Below are 21,588 nucleotides of genomic sequence, written 5' to 3'. Positions count from 1 at the left end.
ACCAAAAGTCTTTGTTTACATATTCAGAAGTCAATGGTCGTCGGAGTCAACCACCTAAAAAGAGCTCATCACTTCATGCACGAAACCTCCTCTTCAGTCCTCACCCTTCGATGCCTTCAAGGGCTCCAATTCATTTCGTCTCCCGCGGCTACTTTTTTTTTTGGACGAAATCTTGTTTCATTTAATAGAAGGTCAAACGCCATATTACATCAAAATGAACTCAAATAATTGAGTTCACACAAAATCTGCAATGCATCTGAGCGTAGCCACTCAAATAAACTAACAAAATCATAAAGCATACATAAAGCGTTAAGCGCATAGAGCGAAGGGCCCACATCAAGGCAGAAAACCCACAAAATGCAAAAGCCCACAAAGCTCAACACAACATGAGGAAACCTAACACCATTAACGGACATCGCCGCACAATCCTACAGTCACAAGCCGCGCCACCATAGCAAGCCGACAACCACCAAGGAGAAACCAGTGACCAACAGAAAATGGTGGTGGGCAAGCCACCAAAGCTACACCCAGTAGGAGTAGCACTACCATAATCCAAGAAATAAGTGCAATTTGCACTTTAAAGGCATCCCAAACTCCAACAGTTCCACTGAGGATAGACAACAGAAGAAACATCTGTGGAGTCAAGGAGCCGATGATAGTGGTTAAGATCAACCGATGTGACGCAGCCTCCAACAATGAGGAGAGAAAATGCATTGCAGAAACCTGTAAAGAACACCAAAACCTAAAACCGAAGCCTTCACGGCCTAAAACACGAAACAAATTAAACTTTAAAAAAAGAAGAGCGAAAGGCGGCTCTGCAAAAGCAGGCAGACAACCCGTGGAGCAAAATTTTTAGGGGAGGGGAATGGAAGATGGAGGAGAAGGCAGGGAAAAAAGGGGGTAAAGGAGAAAATCAAAAAGGAAATTAAAAGAAGGAGATGGGAGAAAAGAACAGAAAGCAAAAGCAAAAAAACAGAAAAAGTGAAGGTAGAGATCTGGAAAAGAGGACAGAGAAGGGAGGAGAGGAAGGGGGACGAAGGAGAGAGGGGAGAGGGAGAGAAAAAGAAAGGCGGGGAAGGAGAAAAAGCCGAAAAAACCGACCAAAGAACCAAAAGAGGGAGGAGAAGGGGAAGGGAGGATAGGAGGAAAGGAGGAGCAAGGAGGCAAGAAAAAGGGGGGGGAGAAGGGTCGGTGACCACTTCTCCTGGCGGCGCTAGAAGAGAGGGGGCTAGGGTTCAGGAAGTAGAGAGAGAGTTTTTTGAAATTCCCTTGCAAGCTCTTTTTGCCTCAGAAAAAGTTGTTAGAGTTTGTTCTTCCAAAATGTATATCTCCCGCGGCTACTTGTGCAAGAGATATTTTGTTTTTTGTTTTTGTTCTGGTGGAGTATAAGAGTCATCTTATGTTCGTGTATTTTTCACCACTAATTTCAAATAAATAATGGCCAAATTAAGACCAAGCTTAGCAATCAAATTGCAGAAAATGTCATGCTTATTTGTGTTAAAAACTAATTTACAAAACAGAATGGTGTAGGATTGTTTGTTTGCGTCATTCAATCATGTATATAAATAAGTATATATGACTTTAGAATTAGACATATGAGTTTGATTTTAGAATTGTCTCTAAATTACAAATGTGAGTTAGACTAGTTTACCGGCTTAGTGTATGCGTCCGCCTCCTTACAATTGAATATAATGTCTTTTTTGGACATTAAGAGCCCATTTGATAACTATTTCAATTTTAGTTTGTAGTTTTCATTTTTTATGCTTTAGTATGGAGGAAAAGGAGGGAGTGAGAACGTGAGTGAATATGGGATTGATAGGGAAGATGAGAGTGACGGATGGAGGAAGGATGAATAACAAAAACTAAAAACTGAAATCTATTTGAAATTGTTTTCACTTTTATTACTCCTCCCTCCCATAATCCCCTTTCATCCTCTCTCATTCTCATCCTCACTCATATTCTCACTTTCATTTTTCTCTATACTTTAGCACAAAAAATGAAAAATGAAAACAAAAAACTAAAATTAAAATGATTATCAAACGACCCCTAAAGTATATTTTTTTATAAAAAAAAATTTAAAAGATCACATCAACTCAAGGTCATCGTTTTCCAGAAATTCATCATGCATGATCACGACGAAAGCCATAAGTCATGCAAGTGCTACGAATTAGTGGGTGGTTCTTACTTAGTGCCAAAGGTTCTTACTTAGTGCCAAAGGGCCACTTGATGTTGCGTTGGGGTGGATCTTCTAAAGTAGTCAGTCCACTACGAGCAAATCGTTTTCACGTGTAAAGACTTTCACTGGTGGTCATAAAGGAAACAAGACCTAGAAGCCAAAGCCAAAGACTTGATCATTCATTAATTATATTTCCATGACTTTCCTTTCCTATATATCTGGCTACCTCTGTAATTTGAATTTTCGCATATATCAATGCATTTGGATGATGGAAATAAATTTGGGAGTTTGATAAAAGTTAAAATTTCTAAATTAATATGAACCAATTCCCAGGTTTGGATTTTTTTTAAAACATAAAAATTTAGAAACTCCGCATGAGAAAAAACATGGAATTTGGAGGTCATAAATCCCCACTTTAAATTCTATTTAAAAGTTGTCATTTCTAAAATTTCCAGAGAAATTGAGTTTTTTAAAATGATAACTTTACAAATAAATGTTAAATTCCGTACATTAAATCTGTTACCCAAATAAGAAATAAACCTAGAGAAAGTAATTTTAAGTTATGTGAAAATTGCTCTCGTTTTAAAAAATTCATAACATATACTTTACAAAGGCAAAGGAAATACAAGAGTTCATGTCAAATAAAAATTCTCTATACATAAAGATAAAAAGAATATATAAAAAATAAAATATTTTGCTCACCACTTTAACTGAAGGTGTATTCACTATCTTTCTCAATACTTGACACGTGTTCATTGACATAATCATAACTAACTCTTTACTTTGTATTTATGAAATCATAGTTATATTAATAGACACGTGTCAAATGTTAAAAAGAATTATGAGGGTATATTTTGAGTTAAAGTGGTGAGCAAAAATTAATGCTTCATAATAAAAAAAGCACCCGCCGAGATGCTAGTTCTTTATACACTGATTTTTCTGTAATTTTGCAAAGAAATTTTGGAAAGTATATGGGATCAAGTTCTTTAGTCAATTTGTACGGCTGCATCGGGACTAAAAATTAAATTAAGGATAGCAATAGTCAATTTGTAGCTACATTACAATAGTCATTATATTTTCCTGTTCATTATTAGACTGATCGTGATGTTGATGCACTCTTTTTCTTTTCCTGTATGCCTTAATTAGCTGCCACAGGTGTTCGAATTCTTGTTCAAACATTTCAGCACAATAATTAATAATAATAAATAATTTATTTATCTGATAAGACCCCCACCGATCAAGTCGTTTATATATATATTTTTATATTTTTTATCGTCGGTATTTTTCTTGGAAATTCCTGCTTACTTTCTCGTTGATTTTTCTAAGAGGAAGAAAATTGTTGTGTGTGGGATTATTCTCAGCAATTCCAATCTAATGATCTAGATTTTGAAAGGGGTCTAGCACACCACCACCACCAGAGATAGTACAAGTGTACTACTTCAGTAAAGAACAACTAACCCTTTTTCTTCATTCATGATGATTTCATAATTCTATTTACATATCCTTGCACTTTACAACTCTCAAATGATGTGTAAATAAAATTAAATACAACCAGCAAATTAAGAACTCAATCTAAGTGATAATAATCGGGTATACATAGCTCTAATTTTTCGTCTTTTTTCTTTCTTTCTTGGGTTTGATTTTCACCAATTTCCCATCCGAGAATGGTCTGAAAATCTTCCTGACATGGCAGCAGCAAGTGCAGATGCGAAATTGGGATCTTTGGTCAAGGAAGAAGCCATTTGTTGGACCAGAAACTGTTGAAAAGCCGGTGGAGAGCCTTCGATTTCTCGGGGGCTCAGATTATTATTTTTGTCACATGAGAAAGTTGGAACTGGCGATGTTCTCTTGGGCATGGATGGAGAAAGCGGACTAAGCTGCTGGTTTGGAGATATTGAGCCTATCAATGTTACTTCAGCTCTGGTTTCAGGGTGCATGTGGTTATGTTCTCCTTCATATGTAGCCACCAACACACATGGATTTTCCGCACTTTTTTGCACCTGAAAATAAAAACGTTAACAAATATATCAATATTATTTATTCTTTATGAGAGGTGAGGAGGAAAGGGAAAAAAAAGGGTAAGTACCTTCTTTTTAACTTGGCAACTTGGGGCAAAGGAGCACTTGTAGTAAGCCCTAGGAGATGGGTTATCTCTCGTGACCTTTTGACCATATTTTCTCCATTGATATCCATCCTTCACAATCTGAAATAAATTTAAATCCATGAAATTAATATTTTGGACAACTTTTCAGCATCAAATCTCAAGCAATGGATTGGGTCAATAATTAGGGCTTACCAGGCGTGTATCAGAGGCTTCAGTGGGTACATAAACCCTAGAAATCTTCAAGTTCATGTTCTCCTTCGGCCTCTTACATCCGTACTCTTCATCACTGATGGAGCTGGTCTCAGTACTAGTTAATCCAATCATGTTGCTGTAGTCTTCGCTGTCCGGTTTTCGCTTCTTGTTGAAGTTTGTAGCCAAATCGTTTTGATCAGAACTTTGCTGCTTGGTGATCATCAACTCCTTCACATGGGATTGCAAATTGGTGTAGTTTTCACAGAGAGAGGCAAGCATCTCAGTCAGCTTCTTGTTCTCCAAACTTATCCTATTCAACTCTTCAATCAATACATGGCTAGCTGCTGCCTGCTTCAACATATCCATCAAATCAAAGAAGACGCTAATCTTATTAGTTTCTTAATTAAATAGTTAAGCAAAAGAGATTAATTAGTGGCTTTGATTTCTAGCTACGAGGGTTTGAAGTAGAAATGAACGTTCAAAAGCATTAGCTCACCTCTTGTTTCACCGATGCATGGCCTTCAAATACTTTAGCATAATCCCCTTCAAGCTCTAGTTGCTTCTGATAATAAAAAAAAGTAGATTTGAATATTAATTAGAGGTTGGAATTAGAACTTAATTAATTAGATAGCAAGAGAGCTCAAACCAATTATAAGGCAGCAGAAACAAATCTCACCTTCACAGGAGCTTGATCATAACTAGCAGGGTGGAAAGGAATAACATTGAGGCCGAGAGAAGTGTTCACCCATTCTGAGTCCATTGCTGACGACGAAAAAAGCTTGAATTATTATCAGTTGAAGCTCTCTATCGATCAAAATCTTTCTTTTCAGTATTGAAGGAAAACCAGTCCTTAGCAAGTTATATAGAGAGCAAGAGAGATGGGAGAAGGACAATAAGAAAGAATTTGATGTTGGGAAGGGAAAGTGGGAGGAAAGAGAGGGTGATGAGAGAGAGAAGACATTCAAGGACTTTCTTGAGATTGTCATCTCATGTTTTTTATCTCTATCTATAAAAATCAACATTTTGTAGAGAGAGAAAGAGAGAGAGATGGCGATGGGGCATGAAAAAAGCCATGTCGGTCTTGAAGTCAAGGTCAAGGTTCCCACTATTGCTAGAAGATAAAATTAAAATTAAAATTATAATATACATGTAGGCATGTTGGCATGTTGGCATGTTGGCCACTCCTCTTTCTCCTTGAGGCGTCTTCTTTGTCAAAATTGACTGATCAAAAGCCACAGCTACACACGGACATGACTACTGGGACGGCGGAAAAACACGGTTTTGAAATTACATCAAGCTAAGCTCCAACTTTCAACCAACCTTAGACTTTTTTGTTAATATTTTTGTTTTGCTTTCTCCAGCTTTCCTATTTTTACGTGTCTTTTAGGAGTCCCCCTTGTTTCTATGAAGAAAAAACAAGGGGGGCCCTTGTCTTCATTTCTAGTGCGTATATGTTCGTTCAAACTTGATTCGTAAATTAGTCGGTCGTTTAGTCAGAATAATTTAGACCATTCCTTATTTCTATGAAGGGAAAAAAAAAAAAAATTACTATAGCCTTTCGGCTTTGCACGAACCCTCTTTTTTATTAATTTGTTTATGTACGATCTTTTTTTAATTCACTCAATGGCCTTTCGGCTATGCATACAACCTTATCCATTGATGTTGACCTCTTTTGATGTTTTTGTACGTAGTAGACTGTAACCATTAAAAAAATACCGTGATAATTTCTTGCTAATTTACAATGATGAATTCATAACGATCGATATTGATAACGTTCTCCTTTTCTGGGTGACTTAATTAACAAGTGGAAGCAAAATCCGAAAAGCAACTTAACCCCAAAACCGACTTAACTGGACCGACAACACCTCGAAGTTGAGGAGGCAGATGCAATGTGAACTGGGCAGAGACTGGCAGTGTGAAAAGTTAAAATTCCCTTAAAAGATTGTGTACAAAAATTGAACATGATTGATACTTATATGAAGAGGTCAGAAGAATTGATTGACTTCCGATCATCATGCATATCATATGTCAATAACTAATAAAGAAGGCCTTGAATTAATGTAGGGAAACAGTTCAATTCCTGAAAAATATTATGGATCCATTTTGACCCAGCTCGACCTTGACTTGAAATTCGGGCACACTGCAGTGTGAAGTGTGGACATGGCTGCTAAAATTGGATTCCTGAAACCGGAAAATGTGACAGCAAAATTGGATCACATGGTTTTTTTTCCCCTAGTGTTTGTCGGCCACCTAACTATTTTTGCCTTTTTTTTTGTTACAGGGAGGACCGAAGCCCAAGAAAGAACTGCACTAGGACAATCCTGGCATTGGTCATCTTAACAGAATCATTTGCCAAGAGGCTTATAATAGAAGGAGGGGGAAGATCAACAACTTGATATCCCAAATTGGAGTTTTGACCCATATGGTCAGCAGCATTATTTTGTTCTCTATGAAGAGGAATGCTAGCAACCTTCTCTCTAACATTTTTTTTTGAACCTTCTCCCTTCTTCTTATGACAAATGTCATTTTTTTTATACTTAAAACAATATCATTAATGCATTACACAAGTTAGTTTTTATTTTCCAAGTTTATCCTTTTAAAATGTATTGGCTTTTATATTTCCTTCAATTTATTCAAATTTTGTTTCACTTCTTTAGCACATTATTAAAAATTAAATAATAAATTTATATAATTAAAAAAACTTCTATTTTTTTTTTCTTTAAAAATAAAGTTTGTTTCAAGATGTTGTTATCATCTTTATTTTGTTTTTAACAAAACACACGTTCTCTTTGGGAAAAAAAAAATTAGTTTTTAAAAAACAAGTTTGGTAAGAAAGTTGTAAAAAAAAAATTAGCTTGTTATTAAAAAAAAAAATTAATACATTTAATAAGGATAAACTTGGAAAACAAAAACTAGTTTGTATGATGTACTAATGACATTGTTTTAAGTAGGGGTGGTTGCTGTTCGGTAACCGCGAATTTTTGCTCAAACCGCAAACCAACCAATTATTTGCGGTATGGTGATTTTTGAAACCGCAGATAAACCACAAAAAGCGGTCGGTTATCACGAATTAGCAGTTTAAAACCGCAAGTTCTCAAACATTCACAAAAATATAAATTCACAACCTAAATAAATAAATACACTACCTCAACTTCTCAAACATATATAAATTCACAATCTCCTCAACTTCTCAAGCATTCACAACCTAAAGAAAATTAAAGTTACAATTCCAAGCATTCCAATTAAAGTTAAACTTCTCAAGCATTCCAATACCAAATCCTTTAAAGTTACAAACCAAAAGGAAAATGCAAAGCAAAATGAATTAAAATTACAACTAAAAAGAAAAATCTAATTTAAAGTTAATTAAAGTTATAAATTAAAAGAAAAATGCAATGCATCAATGTTACAAACTAAAGTTACAAACTCAAGTGTTGGTGGTGAGTGGATTTAAAGAACCTCATTGTGTTGTTTGAACACCAATGTTATCTACAAATAAAACAATATAGTTTAGCACATTTAATTATAATAATATCAAATAAAACAACATAGATTGGCTATACTTTGCGGTTTGCGGTAATAGCAAGTTTTGAAAATTAAATACCGCAACCGCAACCGCAAATGCGGTTCGGTTCTTCATACCGCAAATACTGTTCGATTTACCGCGATCGCGGTTTCATTGTGGTAAATAGTCGGTTGGTTTTTGCGGTTTTTCGGTCTAAAATGCCACCCCTAGTTTTAAGTGTAAAGAAATTGACATTTGTCATGAGAAGAAGAGAAAAAGTCCAAAAAAGAAGGTTAGAGAGAAAGTTGCTAGTACTCCCCCTCTATGAATATGAGAAATGGAACAGTCCCAGTCACATAAAAGCATGTCTTTGGAATCATGGATAAGGCTAGAGAAAGGGTGACTAAGCATCTCTTCATTAATTAAAGAGACTGCAGTAAAAGAGTCGTACTCCACTTTAATTATTCGGATATTTTCGTTTCACGTAAGGAGTAAACTCTTGAAAACATCCTATAATTAAGGTAATATACTAAACTCACACACATTATACGAATACTATAACTCGAACTCAAAACTTTTCATAAAATATCAATTATTTCAAACCACTACACCACCTGTCATTTTCATTTCACACGTTATATAAGAAGAAGAATATCCTTGTGGCAATGCAATCATGGTATATATTATTGATTTTGTATGACATCACAACGTGGAAGAAAACCTCGAGGAGACCAAAGTAGTACAATTCAGTCTTTCTTTTAATTATGTTTTAGTCTTTGAATTATTGAACCATATATAATAATCAAGCCAAAACATAAACTAAGTTTTTTGTCAGTATCAATAGAAAAAAAAAAACATATCTTGCCCAATAGTGAAAGCATTATGGTCTTTGTATACAAAGATTCCAACAATTATATTATAGATGGTCAAATTTGAAATATATGGGTATCAATTTTGGTAATACAAATTAATGAAACAAAGGTTGGTGGATATAATTTTTATAAGACCAAATTATGTCATACATAAAACGTCATCATCTCAATAATCTTCTTGCTAAGCTAAGCTAACTGTAGTTTCTTAATCTTTTCCAAAAACTAATTAGGCTCAAGCAACCGTGTATATTGTTCATAAATTTGTAAAGTTTTATCTGAATTCAAAGGCGTGTGGAATCTCTGTGCCATATAGCATGCGTGCGTATGGCTGCATGCGGCATCAGTTTTATCATGTTTGTGTTCTTCTTTTCTTTGCCACTCGACGTCAACTTTATCTTTGGTTGGAAGTTCCCGGAAAAAATGAACACCTTTTCAAGGAAAGGAGATATTGATAATGGATGCATGGGATCGAATTTTCCACCAACTGGTTTGATTCTTATTGCGATTTACAACCGATATCTTCTATATTACGTCGAAATGATCTTGATATCTATTTATTAAAGAAATGTTAGCTTTGCATTGCGTAGAAAAAACTAACCCCCAAAAATAAAACTGTATGTGAAAGTTTCCCTTCATACAATTCGAATCATTCTCAGATGCTCCGAGAAGCATTCTTTAATACACAATCGTAATAGTATATATCAATCAATGATTCATAGTCGTTTATGTGCGTTTTTTTGAATGATTAGAGCAACTCTGGGAGCCCAGCCCGAGGTGAGGAAAGTTGTTTGAGACAGCCCAAGCCCGGGAGGTGTGGGACCCACCAACTCGGCTAGCCCAAAGGTAGCTTCAGCCGAGGTCCAAAGCGAGGGCGGCGTCGGGCCTACAATATCCGCTCTGATCGCTACAGTATCCCGCTACAATACCTCGATTTGTTTTTTCCCTGTTGCCAAGTGGCGTCGTGCAGGCTTTCCGATCTGATTTTTCCTCTAATCCAACGGCAGCCAATTTTTTACAATAAAATATTGGAAAAAATTCGAATTTTATTAAAAATACCCAAAAATTAATGAATTTTTTATAAATACCAGCCAATTTTTTAAAAAATTTATCTGAAATTTGAAATTAAAAATTTTATCCGATTATGAGATATGAATAGTATTGACACGTAAGAACCCAAAAATCTAATCCGAAAATATTATCCAAATTAATTATTGTGGTAAAAAAAGTTGTGAAAAAAATATAAAAAATGAATAGTAATTGCCATTTGCCATGGCAACGGGTGAAAATGGAAAATACTATTTGCAATGGAAACTACTATTCACGTAAATAGTGACTACCCTAACTCCTCCCATGTTATGACTAAGCGCAAATGGGTGGAAGTTGCTCTTCTATATCTACCCATTCTTTAGTTTCTAGTTAGGTAGAAGTTTTAAATTAAACCAAAAGTAAAACAACTTTAAGTAGTCAAATCAAAATTCAATTTGGTGAGAGAAGGATTGCATATGCACACCTTACAAAACTTGTTTATTTTATTTTTAATGACTCAAAACAGATATTTAAACAGATATTGTTAATATGCACTAACTACGTGTTAATCATACATTAGATTATATACATAGACAAATCAAGTAGATAGAGAGCTTGGAAAAGTAAGCAGCAAGACCATAAATTTGGTAAGTCAAGTTGCGACCTTTGCTTGCATATCATATCAGCATATTGAGAAAAAGCCAAGTTTTCTCACACCCACCAACACAACTGTATATTCGTGTAATGACACTGAATCTATATGCATATAACATCAGCACCTACACGTAAGCCTCATGACGTATGCTTACTTAAGCGGACATTTAGTTAATTTGCCCTGTTTTTTTTTCCACATGTTTTATCGTGACGTACGTGTTTTGCGTTTTCTTACTTTTCCAAACCAACACCACATGTGTTTGGTTTTGGAGTTCTTCGATCGATTGCACATAACTCATTTTTTGGATGATAAATAAGGCAAGAAAACAAAAACTAATGGGAACTTCACTTTCATAACAGACATAGAACATGGGAAGCAAAAGCAAAAAGGGTAAGGAATGGGAAAGAAAGAAGGGAGGTTGTTGTGTTATTCACATTACAGACATTGATTGGTGTGTTGTTGGAATTTGTTTAACAAAGTGTTGTTTGACCTAATGTGAATTATGTCAATTGATCATAAATGGGAAACAAAAGCAAAAACGGAAAGAAATGGGAAACAAAGAAGGGAAGGTGTTGTGTTCTGTTAAATATAAATGCAGATTTGTGTAAATATAAACAGATTAAATATATCCAATTAAAAGAAATCACAATTAATAATAGGTAGATTAAAGGGAAAAAAAAGTCTGGCCTGTGAACCCAAGAGAGGCACGATAACCACTGTCCTAAAGCCGTAGACGCCTTCCTACGTGCAGGTTATGGCGGTGTCTACAACTCCAAGATACAACCCAAAGGCCTCACAGGATGTCTGGTCCGTTATGCACGCCAACGGCAGACGGGTATACCAAGTGTTGATTGATTGCCCAAGAAATAGATAAAGAGAATTGTAAGAGATGGAGAATGATGAGTGTGATTCAGATATGGAGGATGAGAGTAACATAGAATTGTTCGTACCCTGTTATGAATGTGGAGTTCTTTATTTATAAGACTCCAGACACCCTTTTATAGAGTTACATCTATTGAGTCAATAAATATGACTTTTAAAATAAATAACTATTACTATTAAATATATAACAATAATAATAATAAGTTTTGAATTTTAATAAAATAAAACAAGGTAATAAATAACTAACAATCCCCCACAAAATCCAAAACTTCATAAGGAATAGTAAAGATGAAAAACAAGTAAAGATAAGGAAACTTGGGCAATTTGTATACTGTGCAATAGGTGTAGGTGTCTTCCGGACTTGAACCTACACTTAGTGTGAACAGCTTTCATCTGAAGGAATCATAGTGAACTATGTCTTGAACTAGACCCCTTTGATTCAAATTACAACATGTTACACACACGGTACCGATCCATAAACTTGGCGCGGGTTAGCGCTATTAATGACCATGCGCTTAATCTTGATTCTCATGAAAGTTATTAGAGAATAACCCAATTCTCACAGTCGCGGCCTCACGACTACTTTCACTTAGGTGAGTCCTCCAAGAGTACATGTGACTCGTACCCTGCGAGAGTATACTCACCTCGAAACTCATTCAGGATAATGTCCTTCCTTAATGTCACATCCATAAGCACTAATGTCATAGGGATGAGCAGGAGATTTTAATTAATATCTTCTATTTTAGAGTGCTGGAATCTAAGTCACGCAATATGAATTGTTAATACCCATTGAACCTTTTTCATGGGATCTCCAATCACAAAGGTTGGGTTACCTCCCTAGGTGACTTCCTTACGGGCTTAGGCCCATCCCCCTCGACAAATCTAGGACTGCATTCCTAGATAGACCTTTGGTCAACTGATCAGCAATATTCTTTTCAGACTTCACAAAATCCAAGGATACCATTTCCTTATTTAATAGGCTTCTCACAGACTTATATCTAACTTGAATGTGTCTATTCATTTTCTTATTTGTATGAGCTTGTCTTACTAAATCTATGACAACCTTATTGTCACAATGAATAGAAAAAGCTGGTATGGGTTTGTTCACAAGGGGTATCTCAAACAAAAAATTCTTAATCCATTCAGCCTCAGTGCATGCAGTATCAAGAGCTATAAGTTTCTGACTCCATTGTACTTCTTGAAATTATTGTTTGTTTCTTGGATGCCCAGGATATAGCTGCTCCTCCTAACAAAAATACATATCCTGAAGTAGACTTTACATCAGAACTATCTGTAATCCAATTAGCATCACTATACCCTTCTACTACACAAGGAAAACCTTTATAACATATTGAGTAATCCAAAGTTCCTCTCAAATACTTGAACACTCGCTCTAAAGCATTCCAATGATCTCTACTTGGGTTATGCGTATATCTGCTCAATCTTCCTACATCATAGGCTATATCTGCCCTAGTTTTATTTGCAATGTACATCAAAGATCCAATCATTTGTGAATACTTAAGTTGAGACACAGGTTCACCATTATTTTTCTTTAAACTCACACTAGGATCATAGGGTGTTGAAACTGGATTGCTAGTAAAATAGTTGAACTTTTTGAGCATTTTCTCGATTGAACTAGATTGATCCAAAGTAAAGCCAGCTTGTGTTCTTTCTAATTTCATTCCCAAAATAATGTAGGCTTCTCCTAGATCTTTCATATCAAACTTCCTTGATAGATAAGACTTCACATCTTTCACAATCTTTAGATTTGTTCCAAATAATAATATATCATCAACGTAAAGACACAATATAACACAATCTCCATCACACTCCTTGTAGTAAACACACTTATCATGCTCATTTATCTTAAAATCATATTCTAAAATGACTTTGTCAAACTTTTCATGCCACTGCTTAGGAGCTTGCTTAAGTCCATATAATGATTTAACCAACTTACATACCTTATGCTCCTGACCTTTCACAATAAATCCCTCAGGTTGCTCCATATAGATTTCTTCGTCTAAGTCTCCATTCAAGAACGCTGTTTTAACATCCATTTGATGAACTACTAAGTTGTGTATGGAGGCTAATGCTATAAGGGTCCGAATAGTAGTGATCCTAGAGACAGGGGAGTAAGTATCAAAATAATCAATTCCTTTCTTTTGAGTGAATCCCTTGGCTACTAATCTAGCCTTGTATTTGTCTATACTTCCATCTAGCTTCAATTTCTTCCTAAACACCCATTTACAACCAATTGGTGTAGTCCCAGGTGGTAAATCTGTTAATTCCCAAGTATTATTTTGTAAAATAGATTCAATCTCACTATTTATTGCCTCTTTCCAAAATGGAGCATCTATTGAGATCATAGCTTCTCTATAAGTTGTAGGATCTTCCTCAACCAAGAATGTATAAAAATCATCTCCAAAACTTTTTTCTACTCTAGGTCTCTTACTCCTCTGCTAGAGGCTCTGCTTCATTTACAACTGGGAGACTAGTACTAGTGGAGGCTTTATCAGAACCAATATTAGATCTAGATCTATCTACTACTTGCTTCTGAATTCTAGTCTTGAAAGGAAATATGTCCTCAAAGTAAGTTGCATCCCTTGACTCCAATATTGTGTTATTAGAAATTTCACTTATTTCAGAATTTATGACTAGAAACCTATTGGCACTGCTATTATGAGCATAACCTAAGAAAACAGAATCCACAGTTTTTGATCCAATCTTCTTCCTCTTAGGTTCAGGGATTGCAACTTTAGCCAAACACCCCCATACTTTCAAGACTTGAAGATTAGGAGCTCTCTTCTTCCAAACTTCATATGGAGTAGTAGTGTTGTCTTTAACAATAACTCTATTTAATATGAAGCATGCAGTCAAAATTGCTTCCCCCCACAAATTGTCAGGTAATCCAGAACTCAATAACATTGCATTCACCATGTCCAATAAAGTCCTATTCTTCCTTTCTGCAACTCCATTAGATTGTGGAGAATAAGGTGCTGTCACTTGATGTATTATATCATGCTCTTCACAAAACACACTAAGATCATTGAGAGTATATTCACCACCTTTATCAGACCTAAATCTCTTAATTCTCCTTTCTAATTGATTTTCTACTTCATTCTTGTAAACTTTGAATTTGTTAAATACTTCATCCTTGGTCTTTATCAAATAAATATAACAGTACTTCGAACAATCATCTATAAATGTCACAAAATACTTATTTCCAGCTCTAGTAGGTGGCCTATTTGAATCACAAACATCACTGTGTATAAGCTCCAAAAGTTGGGTATTCCTCTCAACAGACTTAAAGGGTTTTTTAGGTTGTTTAGCTTGTACACAAATTTCACACTTGTGCTTGAGGTTTAAGGCTGACTTCGGAACTAAGTCTAAATCCATCATCTTTTTTATTTTCATCAAGTTTACGTGCCCCAACCTTCCATGCCAAACATTACTTGATTCCATATTAAAAACTTTAGGATGAATAACCTCTGAATGTACATTTAACTTGAACAATCCTTCACAGATAAAACCTTTACCAATAAATACATTATTCTTGGTTATTACAACCTTATTTGATTCCAATACAACTTTGTAGCCTTGTTGTACTAAACAAGATCCACTAATTAAATTTCTTCTAACATCTGGTACATGTCTCACTTCCTTCAATACTAAAACCTTTCCAGATGTCATCTTTAGTTCTATATCTCCAATTCCAAGCACTTGTGCGACTGTGTCATTTCCTAGAGTTACACTTCCTCCACTTGATTTCTGGTAGTTTTTGAAAAAACCACGATCAAAACAAACGTGTATATTAGCTCCAGAATCTAACCACCAGTCCTTATTTTGATAAGTAAAATTGACTAAAGAATCATACTTAAAGTTTGTTTGGGAGGGCTCTTGTTCCACCAGCATATGCACTTGAGCTCTTGAACCATTATGATTTGACTTTGATCTGTACACCTCAGTCTTCTTATGAAAATAGTCCTTAGCCATATGATTGGTTCTGGAAGATCTAAAGGAGAAAATCAAAAAAGAAATTAAAAGAAGGAGATGGGAGAAAAGAACAAACAAAGCAAATCCTCTCTCTTTCTTGATTCTTAGTCTTTTCAAAATTCCTATTTTGGTTGGTTTGTCTATCCTTAAAGTTCCTTCTCCTTGGTTGGAAATTCTTCTTATTGTTCCGAGTATTGAACTTAGACTTGTTATCCTTATTTTTGTTGCTGTTGTTCTCAACTAAGTTCACAGTTGGTGGTTTCTCAGTTTCTTTCTTTTGGCTTGACCTATGTTTCTCTTCAACTCTTAGAGAATTTATTACTTGAACCAAAGTAAGTTCTCCTTGTTTATGCCTTAAGGTTCTAGCAAATTCATCCCAAGATGGAGGTAACTTATCAATAAGACAAGAGACCTTAAAATCTTCACTAAATTTGGTTCCTTTCTTTTCTACTCCTCTTAATAGCTCTTGATACTCATGAATTTGTTCTCCCACAGACTTGTTTTCAACCATTTTATACCTATTAAAATTAGATACTGTAAACCTATCAATTCCAGCATCCACAATTCCATATTCGGCCTCTAAAGCCTGCCAGAGTTCTTTGGCAGTATATGTAGTAGCATGGTACACATCATAAAGATGATCAGACAGGGCACTCAAAATTCTATTATAACTATGGTATTCAATTTGTTCTGGGTTTAGCCAAGAAGATGACTCTGTACTTGGTTGTGATTCCTCAAGGGCATAAATTAATCCTAGGACAGTTAACCAATATTTCACTTGTTTTTGCCACCTACGTAAATTATGACCGCTAAATTTTTCAGGTTTAACACTATTGGCTTCTTCTAAGTTTGCCATTTGGTAAACTAATTTCTAAGATTAAGTGAGAGAGATCAGATTGCTATGACACTGTAAAAATAAAATAAAACAGAATGTCACACACTAGTTTACAAGCAATTTACTCTAAACTTAGAATAAATATTTGACAGATGTAATTCAAATTTAAGATACAGACCACAAAGTTCAAACTTGAAAGTGCGAATTAGGTTTTAATCAAAACTAAATGGCTATCTATTATGTTAACCAAGAAAACTAACATCCAAAAACTTTAACAATTATCAAAACCTATATTTTCCAGAAACAGTTTAATCTTACAGTTTTTCTATGAATCTGTTTCTAAAGTGACAAAACACAGAAGTGCATTAATAATAACAAATATTTACACAAACTAACAAATTAAACACAAACAACCAGAAGAAAAATAAACGGCTTTAGAATGTTAAATATAAATGCAGATTTGTGTAAATATAAACAGATTAAATATATCCAATTAAAAGAAATCACAATTAATAATAGGTAGATTAAAGGGAAAAGAAAGTCTGGCATGTGAACCCAAGAGAGGCACGATAACCGCTGTCCTAAAGCCGTAGACGCCTTCCTACGTGCAGGTTATGGCAGTGTCTACAACTCCAAGATACAACCCAAAGGCCTCACATGATGTCTGGTCCGTTATGCACACCAACGGCAGACGGGTATGCCAAGTGTTGATCGATTGCCCAGGAAATAGATAAAGAGAATTGTAAGAGATGGAGAATGATGAGTGTGATTCAGATATGGAGGATGAGAGTAACAGAGAATTGTTCGTACCCTGTTATGAATGTGGAGTTCTTTATTTATAAGACTCCAGACACCCTTTTATAGAGTCACGTCTATTGAGTCAACAAATATGACTTTTAAAATGAATAACTATTACTATTAAATATATAACAATAATAATAATAAGTTTTGAATTTTAATAAAATAAAACAAGGTAATAAATAACTAACATGTTCTTCACACTAACCTCTCAGCACGCTCTTATGAGAGACTTTTAAAAAAAAAATTAAATTTACTTTAGAATTAAAAAAGATGATGGGTAGTTGTGTTCCATAAAAATAGGATCCCTTATATGATTTTTCTTTTAATTTTAATTTTTTAAATATGAATAAGTGTGAATTTACCATATTATCCTCATTTAATTAATAATTTCAATTCTTAATATTTACATTAACCAATGGTATTTTCTGGTATTTTGAATGTTTCACCATTCTCTACCTTTTGCTTTATATTATTCACATTACAGACATTGATTGGTATGTTGTCAAAAATTTTTTTTTAACAAAGTGTCGTTTTGATCTGATGTGAATTAGGTCAATTGGCCATAATAGTAATACTGAGCACGTCCTTTTGCACTCAAGTTTGAGTCCACCTCTGTGTAGATTAGATTAATCTAAAATAATTTGAACTATCAATTATATGAAAATTAAATAAATAAATATTGTTCACTCACTTTATTCTCATTTCTTATTGAAAGTCTTTTATATATGAAATATCTCAAAATGGTTTTAATTATTGCTAAGATTGACCTTACTTCCCCTTGGGACAATTGATTTTCTTTTTTATTTTTATTTTTATTTTTAGAATTAAGAAAAGATAACATAGGTAGTTATGTTCCATAAAAATATGACATATTATCTATTTTTATTTTTATTTTTATTTTTATTTTTTTAATATGAAAAAAAATGTGAATTTACCATATTATCCTTATTTAATTAATAATTTCAATTCTTAATGTTTGAATAAACCAAAGGTATTTTATGGTATTTTGAATGTTTCACCATTCTCTGCCTTTTGTTTTATATATACTAGCCTTTTTGCGCTTCAGCGCGAGAAACTTTTTCTAATCACGCGCTACTTGCGACTTTCAAAGTTCAGTAAATATTTTTTCGCAATTGTATTTATATAGATGTTCGTTTCAACAGTTTCACATTTTAATCAAGCGCGTGTGATAAATCGTCGTCTTAAAAAATTTCCTTTATCGCCCATATTTTTCTAAACGTTCATCTTAAAAGAAAAAAACTACTAAGATGAAGCGTCTAAAAAATATGGGCGATAAAGGAAAATTTTAAAATGACAATTTATCACATGCGCTTGATTAAAATGTGAAACTGTTGAAATAAACATTTATATAAATACAATTAAAAATATTTACTTAAACTTTGAAAGTTGCGTAAGCGTGATTAAAAAATCTTTTGAAAGCGCATGTAGGGAAGCTAGTATAACACTATAATATATCAAATCTATAGATATAAATGAAAATTTTATTAAATATTTGACTGAAGTCTGGATTACCTAAATTTTTGTCTTCAATAATGCATTGTGTATACGAAAAATTGAGTGAAATGCGTAACAATTGTCTAACATCGATGATATGTTTTGTCATCAATCCACGAGTGCGAGAGGCTTTTATTTGATCACACGCACTACACACGACTTACAAAGTTTCATAAATATTTTTTTCGCAATTATATTTATATAAATGTCCATTTCAACAGTTTCATATTTTAATCGTGAGCGTGTGATAAATCGTCATCTTAAAAGTTTTCCTTTATCGCCTGTATTTTTCTAGATGTCCATTTTATGTTTTGCAATTGTATCTTACTTGATGTTCCTCTCAACAATTTATACACGTTATTAAAATAAAGAAATTGTTGAAACGGACATCTAGCAAGATACAATTGCAAAAACAAAAAAAATAATAAAAAAATGTGTAAGTCGCCCATAGTGTGTGTGATTAAGAAAAAGCCTCTCGCACGCGTTTCCGCGCATGCAGAGAGGCTAGTCTAAAGAATTTTAGGAATTAAGGCGATTTAACTGGTGTTATTGCTTTAGAGGATGAATTGGAGTTGTTGCTTTAACTTTGAACAATTGATTAAAACAAAAGTAAATTTGAAGTGGATATGATGAAAGTGACATCAATAGTATCCAAAATTAATAGGAACATCTCCAATGGAGGTAAGAAAAGAAGAAGAAAAAAACGTGTAGCCAATTTTGAAATGCAAAGAATTAATAAACATCCAACTCCAATGGAATTGTGGCAAACAATTTGACATACCAAGCTAAATAAAAAGAAAATACTAGAGACTCTCACCCTTTATCAGTAATTGATATCCTAAGTAGAAAAATTAGTATCTCCGCCATCCACTCTACTCTCTATGGGTACTCTGCAGTGGCATCACAACTTTCCAACTTTGTGCATCCTCTTAGATAAAACCAAAGACAAAAAACATTAGCAAAACCAATCATTCTAAAAAGTCAGAAAAATAAAAGAGAACGATGAAACTTTACCTATTATATATGTGCATGGCAATGATGTTGAGTATAAACATAAAAATTGGTTCGGGTGGTGGGATACACGCAACATCTAAATTGGTTGAAGCATGCCACATTTAAAGTGAGTATCCAACAGCAATTTTGGTAACCAAGATAAACTCAACTATGGAAAATAGATTTGTACAAATATACTAAGAGAAATCACTTACTCTAGGCATTCTCTCTTGCAATATATACACATACTCAAATAAAAAAATCATAGAAATGTTCCACAGAATAGCATCAAATTCACTTTTAAAAAAAATTAAAAAGTTGTCATAGAAAGAGACTGAAAAGAAATATTAAGAGATAAGGGCTAGAAGACTCACAACTCAATTAACAATATTTCATATAGTAGTTTAACTATGAGCTTATATATTCAAGGAGAATAAATCAACAAAAGTGTGTGAAGCACGTAAACTAATAATGGAAAAAAACTCTTGAGGGCATTGTTTAACAATTCAAGTAATAGGAAAATGCTTAAATCTCATATATACCTGTAAGCCATCATTGTTAAGCATTCTAATGGGACCGCGATTGGATCACTCTTGGCACCAGCAAAGCTTCATTGAACCTTTATAAACATTCATTCCCAAATCCACCTTCTCCAATTTTAAGCAGTCTATTGATATTGTTGGTTGCATACCTGAGCTCTAGGAGTAAATACATGCAAAAATTATGAGCCTTCTCTTCATGCTGTACTGTAATAAATGTGATCTTCCTTTGCTGTCACATGAATGAATATAAGAAAGTATCAACATCCTTATATAAACATAGTTAAAATTCCGAAATGAAACATAAGAAAATCATAGAGAAAATGTTTACTTGACAAAATGAAACATAAGAATGAAAGAGAGATAGAAACTGAGACGAGATTAGCCAAAATAGAGAAGATTAAAATTTGGAAATCAAACACCCAAATTCAGAAATCCTAACAAACAATTTAAAACTTAGAAGAGCACGTGTGATGACCAAAAAGAGATAGGATTTGAAATAATAACCTGGTAAATAGCTTGAACATTATCCCTCCTATACGAATTTAAATCTTCTCTCTTTCTGAGTTTGATCACTACCTCCTTTATCTGAGCACAAAAGGTTTTTAGTTATACCAGCACCAAGAAAAAACACATCATAAGAAGAGCAACAAAAATTGGAGGAGACTATATTGAAGTCCAAGCACATGATCCTCATGAAGCTTTTAATTCCTCTACCAAAAGTATTCCTTAGGGAAAAAGGAAAAGAAACAAAAAATAAAAACATAATCTGATTCCTAACAGAAAAGAAATGCAAAAAAAGACGTCAATCTTTTACTAAAAGATGCAACAACAAAAAACAGAAAGATAGGAGAAACTAATACAAATCATAAATAAACAGACATGTAAAAGAAAAAACAAATAAGACACTATAGGCAGAGAATCCGGCAAAGTGTGCTTGTGTGCTATGTAGACTTAACACTGGTCTACGCATCAGAATTTGACATGCATCAACGTTATAGTTCTTGGCAACTAAACACCCAAATGTCACAGAAATGTAAAAACCAAATAATATGCAAAAACCAAAATTCTGCATTATGAACCAACAATATGCAGAAAAACAAATTTCTTGATATGCATTGCACCTATCTATTGGCTAACTACGCAGAAAGTACAACTACAGTAATATGAACATAAAAAATAAGCAAACCACCCCTAAATATCATCAAAAACCAATATATAAATAAAGAGAAAAATTCATAGTAGTTAATTGTTATTAGGGATTTCAACATAAATAAAAACAAACACGCATTCCAGTCAGAAACACCACAAAAGTAATAAGGGGAATTACGAAATGGTGTTTTGTGGAGAGCAAGCTTAAAAATTAAATGCCAAAGCCCTCTTCTTCTATTTTGTTTTTTTCCTTTGTCACTTGCGTCCTCCAGAAAGACATAAATAGAAAGAGGAAATTACTGACCTAAAATTGTATTCTCACAAACACCTAGTGTCAAACACAATCAGCAT

The 21,588-nt window shown here is 34.0% G+C and overlaps 1 protein-coding gene across 1 annotated transcript; it reads right to left on the bottom strand.

Moving 5' to 3' along the window:
* Positions 1–3,619: 3,619 nt before the first annotated feature.
* Positions 3,620–5,448, bottom strand: LOC103320741 (putative WRKY transcription factor 60). Its single transcript, XM_008222461.3, has 5 exons — positions 5,149–5,448; positions 4,969–5,034; positions 4,473–4,820; positions 4,263–4,379; positions 3,620–4,176 (listed from the first exon to the last, which is right to left on the bottom strand). The coding sequence occupies exons 1-5, from the start codon at positions 5,230–5,232 to the stop codon at positions 3,820–3,822; spliced, it is 972 nt and encodes a 323-aa protein (XP_008220683.2). The 5' UTR covers positions 5,233–5,448; the 3' UTR covers positions 3,620–3,819.
* Positions 5,449–21,588: the final 16,140 nt, after the last annotated feature.

This window comes from Prunus mume, linkage group LG2, assembly GCF_029339155.1.
Source record: "Prunus mume cultivar Tortuosa linkage group LG2, ASM2933915v1, whole genome shotgun sequence".
In the NCBI taxonomy this organism is placed as follows: domain Eukaryota; kingdom Viridiplantae; phylum Streptophyta; class Magnoliopsida; order Rosales; family Rosaceae; genus Prunus; species Prunus mume.
Note: the sequence above shows the minus strand (reverse complement) of the source record. Positions and strands in the feature narration are given on the sequence as shown.

What these genes read in the sequence shown, in the direction of transcription:
- LOC103320741 (XM_008222461.3), bottom strand. Translation starts at nt 5,232, where the DNA reads ATGGACTCAGAATGGGTGAACACTTCTCTCGGCCTCAATGTTATTCCT. An exon ending in ATGCATCGGTGAAACAAGAG is followed by an intron (nt 4,821 to 4,968) that starts GTGAGCTAATGC and finishes ATGTTGAAGCAG; the next exon opens with GCAGCAGCTAGCCATGTATT. An exon ending in GTTGCCAAGTTAAAAAGAAG is followed by an intron (nt 4,177 to 4,262) that starts GTACTTACCCTT and finishes TTTTATTTTCAG; the next exon opens with GTGCAAAAAAGTGCGGAAAA.